Source organism: Tachyglossus aculeatus, unplaced genomic scaffold (assembly GCF_015852505.1).
Source record: "Tachyglossus aculeatus isolate mTacAcu1 unplaced genomic scaffold, mTacAcu1.pri scaffold_131_arrow_ctg1, whole genome shotgun sequence".
In the NCBI taxonomy this organism is placed as follows: Eukaryota; Metazoa; Chordata; class Mammalia; order Monotremata; family Tachyglossidae; genus Tachyglossus; species Tachyglossus aculeatus.
Genome location: NW_024044860.1, coordinates 1,035,640 through 1,043,585, shown reverse-complemented (window position 1 = coordinate 1,043,585; position 7,946 = coordinate 1,035,640). Strand labels below are relative to the sequence as shown.

Genomic DNA, 7,946 nt, shown 5'->3' with positions numbered 1-7,946 from the left:
AACACGATTGATTGAATGAATGAATGAATTCCACCCCACCCCCTCATTCCCAAGTGCTTACTACAGTGTTTTGCACCCACTAAGCGCTCAATAAATACGAGTGAATGAATGAATTCCACCCCACCCCCTCATTCCCAAGCGCTTACTACAGTGCTTTCCACCCAGTAAGCGCTCAATAGGTACGATTGAATGAATGAATGAATGATTTCCACCCCACCCCCTTCCCTCAGGTGGGCCCCGCCCCCTCATTCCCAAGCGCTTACTACAGCGCTCTGCACCCAGTAAGCGCTCAATAAATACGACTGAATGAATGAATGAATGAATAAATGAATTCCACCCCACCCCCTTCCCTCAGGTGGGCCCCACCCCCTCATTCCCAAGCGCTTACTACAGCACTCTACACACAGGAAGCGCTCAATAAACACGATTGATTGAATGAATGAATGAATTCCACCCCACCCCCTCATTCCCAAGTGCTTACTACAGTGCTTTGCACCCAGTAAGTGCTCAATAAATACGATTGAATGAATGAATGAATGATTTCCACCCCACCCCCTTTCCTCAGGTGGGCCCCGCCCCCTCATTCCCAAGCGCTTACTACAGTGCTTTGCACCCAGTAAGCGCTCAATAAATACGGCTGAATGAATGAATGAATGAATAAATAAATGAATTCTGCCCCCCCTCATTCCCAAGCGCTTACTACAGTGCTTTGCACACAGTAAGCGCTCAATAAATACGACTGAATGAATGAATAAATGAAATAAATACAACTGAATGAATGAATGAATGATTCACCCCACCCCCTTCCCTCAGGTGGGCCCCGCCCCCTCATTCCCAAGCGCTTACTACAGTGCCCTGCACACACAAAGTGCTCAATAAACACGATTGAATGAATGAATGAATTCCGCCCCACCCCCTCATTCCCAAGCGCTTACTACAGTGCTTTGCACCCAGTAAGCGCTCAATAAATACGACTGAATGAATGAATGAATGATTTCCACCCCACCCCCTTCCCTACGGTAGGCCCTGCCCCCTCATTCCCAAGCACTTACTACAGTGCTTTGCACACAGTAAGCGTTCAATAAATACGACTGAATGAATGATTTCCACCCCACCCCCTTCCCTCAGGTGGGCCCCGCCCCCTCATTCCCAAGCGCTTACTACAGTGCTTTGCACCCAGTAAGCGCTCAATAAATATGGCTGAATGGATGAATGAATGAATAAATAAATGAATTCTGCCCCCCCTCATTCCCAAGCGCTCACTACAGTGCTTTGCACCCAGTAAGAGCTCAATAAATGCGACTGACTGAATGAATGAATAAATGAAATAAATACGACTGAATGAATGAATGAATGATTCACCCCACCCCCTTCCCTCAGGTGGGCCCCGCCCCCTCATTCCCAAGCGCTTACTACAGTGCCCTGCACACACAAAGCACTCAATAAACACGATTGAATGAATGAATGAATTCCGCCCCACCCCCTCATTCCCAAGCGCTTACTACAGCGCTTTGCACCCAGTAAGCGCTCAATAAATACGACTGAATGAATGAATGAATGAATGATTTCCACCCCACCCCCTTCCCTACGGTAGGCCCTGCCCCCTCATTCCCAAGCGCTTACTACAGTGCTTTGCACCCAGAAAGCACTCAATAAATACGACTGAATGAATGAATAAATGAATTCCGCCCCACCCCTTCCCTCAGGTGGGCCCCGCCCCCCATTCCCAAGCGCTTACTACAGCGCTCTGCACACACGAAGCGCTCAATAAATACGAATGAATGAATGAATGAATGAATGGATTTCACCCCGCCCCCTTCCCCTCAGGTGGGCCCCGCCCACTCCCTTCTCCCCTCGCTTCCTTCTGGTTGGCCCCGCCCCCTTGGCTGCGATCGGTCCCGCCCCCTCTCCGCTGATTGGCTCCGCCCCTTCATTTCCACCCCACCGTCATCCGTGATTGGCCCCGCCCACTTTTCCTCACAAGTTGGCCCCGCCCTTCACCGCTGATTGGCTCCACCCCGCCCCCCCCCCTCAGGTTGGCCCGCCCCTTTTCCTTCCGGTGGGTCCCGCCCCCTCTCCACTGATTGGCCCCGCCCCTTCATTTCCACCCCGCCCAGTCACCTGCGATTGGCCCCACCCCTTGCCAATGAGTGGCCCCCACCCACTTTTCCTCACAATTTGGCCCTGCCCCTCACCGCTGATTGGCTCCACCCCACCCCCCTCTCCTCAGGTTGGCCCGCCCTTTTCCCCCCCTCCGGCTGGTCCCGCCCCCTCTCCGCTGATTGGCCCCGCCCCTTTATTTCCACCCTGCCCAGTCACCTGCGATTGGCCCCACCCCTGCCAACGATTGGCCCCGCCCACTTTCCCTCACAAGTTGGCCCCGCCCCTCACCGCTGATTGGCTCCACCGCGCCCCCTCTCCTCAGGTTGGCCCGCCCCTTTCCCCTCCGGTTGGTCCCGCCCCCTCTCCGCTGATTGGCTCCGCCCCTTCATTTCCGCCCCGCCCGGTCATCTGCGATTGGCCCCACCCCTCGCCAATGATTGACCCCGCCCATTTTTCCTCGCAAGTTGGCCCCGCCCCTCGCCGCTGATTTGCTCCACCCCACCCACCCTCCTCAGGTTGGCCCGCCCCTTTTCCCTCCGGTTGGGCCCGTCCCCTCTCCGCTGATTGGCTCCGCCCCACCCCCTTTCCCGCCGTTTGCCCCCGCCCCTCTCCGATAATAGGCTCCGCCCCTCATTTCCACTCCGCCCCGTGTCTGCGATTGGCCCCGCTCCTTTCCCCTCCGGTTGGCCCCGCCCCTCACCGCTGATGGGCTCTGCCCCCTCTTCTCATATTGGCCCCTCCCCCTCTCCGCTGATTGGCTCCGCCCCCTCATTCCCACCCCGCTCCTTGCCTGGGATGGGTCCCGCCCCTTTTCCCTCCGGTTGGCCCCTCCCCCTCTCCGCTGATCGGCTCTGCTCATTTCCAGCCCCGCTCCTTGCCTGCGATTGGCCCCGCCCCCTCTCCGCTGATTGGCTCCTCCCCCTTATTCCGTCCCGCCCCTTTTCCCTTCGGTTGGCCCCGCCCCTCTCCGATGATTGGCCCCGCCCCGTGCCTGCGAATGGCCCCGCCCCCTTTTCCTCTGCTTTTTTCCAGCCCCACCCCCTCTCCGCTGATTGGCTCCACCCCCTTATTCCGCCCCGCCCCTTGCCTGGGATCGGCCCCGCCCCCTTTCCCCTACGGATGGCCCCGCCCCTCGCCGCTGATTGGCCCCGCCCCCTCGCCGCTGATTGGCTCCCTCCCCCTCATTCCTGCCCCGCCCCTTTTCCCTCCGGTTAGCCCCGCTCCCCCTCCGCCGATTGGCTCCGCCTCTCATTTCCGCCCCGCCCCCTCTCCGCTGATTGGCTCCGCCCTCCCCATTCCCGCCCCCTCCCCTCCGATTGGCCCCTCCCGCCCGGTCCGGCGCCCTTACCGTGTGTCGTAGCGGGAGGAGTCTGAGCTTGCAGCGCTCGGCGAGGACGAAGTCGGGCGGCAGGTCGACGAACTGGCCCCAGTCCGGGGCGAAGAGCTGCAGCGCCCAGCGGCCGCGCGGGGGCGCCCGCTCCCCGAACAGCCGCAGCCCGCGCTGCAGCAGCGCCTCGCGACCCGCGCCCACCCCCACCGCGCACGCGCGCGCCTGCTCCCCCCGGCAGAACAGCACCGCCACCGACGGGGACCCCGGCGCTGGAACCCCCGACGACGGGACCCCCGACGACGGACCCGCGGCCTCCGCCATCGTCCCGCCCGCTCGGCGCGAACGCGCCTGCGCAACGGACCCGGGGGCGCACACACACCCCCCACTCCCCCGGGGACGCCACGCCCCCCGACGTCACGCGTCACGCCTCTCCGGGGTCCCGCCCGCAGCAAGGGGGAGGGCGGTGATTGGAGGAAGAAAGGGGGCGGGGGGCGGAGGGCGGTGATTGGAGGGCGGGGCTGACGGGGAAGGCCGGTGATTGGAGGAAGAAAGGGGGTGGGGCCAGGGGTGGTGAAGGGCGGGGCTGATAGAGGAGGCCGGTGTTTGGAGGGAGGAAGTGGGCGGGGCCGGGGGAACCTAGGCCTGTGATTGGAGGGCGGGGCTGACGGGGGGGGCCGGTGATTGGAGGCAGAAAGGGGGTGGGGCCAGGGGGGACGAAGGGCGGGCCTGATAGAGGAGGCCGGTGATTGGAGGGAGGAAGGGGGCGGGGCCGGGGGGGCGGAGGCCGGTGATTGGAAGGCGGGGCTGACGGGGGAGGCCGGTGATTGGAGGAAGGGACGGGGGGGGGGGGCCTGGGAGGACTGAGGCCGGTGATTGGAGGAAGGAAGGGGGCGGGGCCTGGGGGGACGGAGGCCGGTGGTTGGAGGGCTGGGCTGACGGGAGAGGTCGGTGATTGGAGGAAGAAAGGGGGTGGGGCCAGGGGTGGTGAAGGGCGGGGCTGATAGAGGAGGCCGGTGATTGGAGGGAGGAAGGGGGCGGGGCCGGGGAGACGGAGGCCGGTGATTGGAAGGCGGGGCTGACGGGGGAGGCCGGTGATTGGAGGAAGGAAGGGGGCGGGGCCTGGGGGGACTGAGGCCGGTGATTGGAGGAAGGAAGGGGGCGGGGCCTGGGGGGGACGGAGGCCGGTGATTGGAGGGCGGGGCTGACGGGAGAGGTCGGTGATTGGAGGAAGAAAGGGGGTGGGGCAGGGGGATGAAGGGTGGGGCTGATAGAGGAGGCCGGTGATTGGAGGGAGAAAGGGGGTGGGGCCGGGGGGACCTAGGCCTATGATTGGAGGGCGGGGCTGACGGGGGAGGCCGGTGATTGGAGGAAGGAAGAGGGCGGGGCTGACGAGGGAGGCCGGTGATTGGAGGCAGAAAGGGGGTGGGGCCAGGGGGGACGAAGGGCGGGCCTGATAGAGGGGGCCGGTGATTGGAGGGAGGAAGGGGGCGGGGCCGGGGGGGGCGGAGGCCGGTGATTGGAAGGCGGGGCTGACGGGGGAGGCCGGTGATTGGAGGAAGGGACGAGGGGGGGGCCTGGGAGGACTGAGGCCGGTGATTGGAGGAAGGAAGGGGGCGGGGCCTGGGGGGACGGAGGCCGGTGATTGGAGGGCGGGGCTGACGGGAGAGATCGGTGATTGGAGGAAGAAAGGGGGTGGGGCGGGGGGGGACGAAGGGCGGGGCTGATAGAGGAGGCCGGTGATTGGAGGGAGGAAGGGTGCGGGTCCGGGGGGGGGGGGGGGGGGGGGGGGGGACCTAGGCCTGTGATTGGAGGGCGGGGCTGATGGGGGAAGCTGGTGATTGGAGGAAGGAAGGGGGCGGGGCTGACGGGGGAGGCCGGTGATTGGAGGGAAGAAGGGGGCGGGGCCTGGGGGGACGGAGGTCAGTGATTGGAGGAAGGAAGTGGACGGGGCCAGAGGAGGCGGTGGCCAGTGATTGGAGGGCGGGGCTGATGGGGGAGGCCGGTGATTGGACAAAGGAAGGGGGCGGGGTTGAAGGAAAGGGGCGGGGCCGGTGATTGGAGGGCGGGGGTGACGGAGGAGGCCGGTGATTGGAGGAAGGAAGGGGGCGGGGCTGACGGGGGAGGCCGGTGATTGGAGGGAGGCAGGGGGCGGGGCCTGGGGAGACGGAGGCCGGTGATTGGAGGAAAGAAGTGGGTGGGGGATGCCGGTGATTGGAGGAAGGAAGTGGGCGGGGCTGGGGGGGACGGAGGCCGGTGATTGTCAGCCGTGTGACCTTGGGCAAGTCACTTGGCATCCCTGGGCCTCAGTTTCCTCCTCTGTCAAATGGGGCTGGAGACCGGGAGCCCCACGGGGGTCCGGGACTAAGTCCAACCCGATTGGTTTCAGCGCTTAGAGCAGTGCTTGGCACATAGTAAGTGCTTAATAAATATTATTATTATCACTATGAAGCCCCCCGGGGGGCACCATCTACACTGCTCTCACACTCGGCCCCCGCTAGGAGGCGCCATCCCCGCTCCCACCGCCGCTGCGATGAACCCTCCGCTAGGGGGCGTCTTCTCCACCGTCCTGACACCCTGTCTCCGCTAGGGGGCGCCGCCCCCGCTCCCACCGCCGCTGCGATGAACCCTCCTCTAGGGGGCGTCTTCTCCACCGTCCTTACGCTCAGCCCCCGCTAGGGGGCGCTGTCCCCGCTCCCACCGCCGCTGCGATGAACCCTCCGCTAGGGGGCGTCTTCTCCACCGTCCTTACGCCCAGCCCCCGCTAGGGGGCGCCGTCCCCACTCCCACCGCCGCTGCGATGAACCCTCCGCTAGGGGGCGTCTTCTCCACCGCCCTCACACCCTGTCTCCGCTAGGGGGCGCCGTCCCCGTTCCCACCAACGCTGCGATGAACCCTCCGCTAGGGGGCGTCTTCTCCACCGTCCTTACGCCCAGCCCCTGCTAGGGGGCGCCGTCCCCGCTCCCACCGCCGCTGCGATGAACCCACCGCTAGGGGGCGTCTTCACCGCCCTCACACCCTGTCTCCCCTAGGGGGCGTCGTCCCCGCTCCCACCGCTGCTGCGATGAACCCTCCGCTAGGGGGCGTCTTCTCCACCGCCCTCACACCCTGTCTCCGCTAGGGGGCGCCGTCCCCGCTCCCACCGCCGCTGCGATGAACCCTCCGCTAGGGGGCGTCTTCTCCACAGTTCTTACACTCAGCCCCCGCTAGGGGGCGCCGTCCCTGCTCTCCCCGTTGCTGCGATGAGCCCCCGCTGGGGGGCGCCATTTCCACCGCTCTCACACTCAGTCCCCGCTAGGGGGCGTCTTCTCCACCGCCCTGACGTTCAGCCTCCGCTAGGGGGCGCCTTCTCCACAGCCCTCACTCTCAGCCTTTGCCAGGGGGCGCCGTCCCCGCTCCCACTGACTCTGCAATGAGCCCCCCCGCTAGGGGGCGTCTTCTTCACCGCCCTCACACTCAACTTCCGCTAGAGGGGCGCCGTCCCCGCTAGGGGGCGTCTTCTCCAACGCCTTCAAGCTCAGCCTCCACTAGGGGGCGTCTTCTCCACCGCCCTGACACCCTGTCTCCGCTAGGGGGCGCCGTCCCCGCTCCCACCGCCGCTGCGATGAACCCTCCGCTAGGGGGCGTCTTCTCCACCATCCTTACGCTCAGCCCCCGCTAGGGGGCGCCGTCCCCGCTCCCACCACCGCTGCGATGAACCCTCCGCTAGGGGGCGTCTTCTCCACCGTCCTTACGCTCAGCCCCCGCTCCCCCTGTTGCTACGATGAGCCCCCGCTAGGGGGCGCCGTTTCCACCGCTCTCACACTCAGCCCCCGCTAGGGGGCGTCTTCTCCACCGCCCTCATGCTCAGCCTCCGCTAGGGGGCGCCTTCTCCACAGCCCTCACTCTCAGCCTTCGCTAGGGGGCGCTGTCCCCGCTCCCACTGACTCCGCAATGAGCCCCCCCGCTAGGGGGCGTCTTCTCCACCGCCCTCACACTCAACTTCCGCTAGGTGGCACCATCTACACTGCCTTTACGCTCAGTCCCCGCTAGGGGGCGCCGCCTACACCGCCTTTACGCTCAGTCCCCGCTAGGGGGCGCCGCCTACACCGCTTTTACGCTCAGTCCCCGCTATGGGGCGTCTTCTCCACCGCCCTCAAGTTCAGCCTCCGCTAGGGGGCGCCGTTCCCATTCCCGCCGCCGCTGTGATGAGCTCCCTCTAGGGGGCGCCGTCCACACCGGCCTCACGTTCAGCCTCCGTTAGGGGGTGTCTTCTCTACCGCCTTCTCACTCAGTCCCCACTAAGGGGCGCCGTCCCCGTGCCCATCGTGGTTGCGATGAGCCCCCGCTAGGGGGCGCCGTCTACACTGCCTGCACACTCAGCCCCTGCTAGGGGGCGTCTTCACAGCCCTCAGACAGCCTCCGCTAGGAGGCGCCGTCCCCGCTCCCATCGCCACTGCGATGAGCCCCCGCTAGGGGGCGCCATCTACACCCCTTGCACACTCAGCCCCCGCTAGGGGGCGTCTTCTCCACTGCC

General features: G+C 65.1%; 1 protein-coding gene across 1 annotated transcript in view; it reads right to left on the bottom strand.

Annotated features, from left to right (window-relative positions):
* The window catches only part of ISOC1 (isochorismatase domain containing 1), a 40,300-nt gene extending 36,543 nt beyond the window's left edge, over nt 1–3,757 (bottom strand). The window contains exon 1 of the mRNA XM_038742567.1: nt 3,452–3,757. Within this exon, the coding sequence (XP_038598495.1) occupies nt 3,452–3,754 (303 nt within the window). The 5' untranslated portion in view covers nt 3,755–3,757. The remainder of the gene's footprint in view (nt 1–3,451) is intronic.
* Between the last annotated feature and the right edge of the window lie 4,189 nt (nt 3,758–7,946).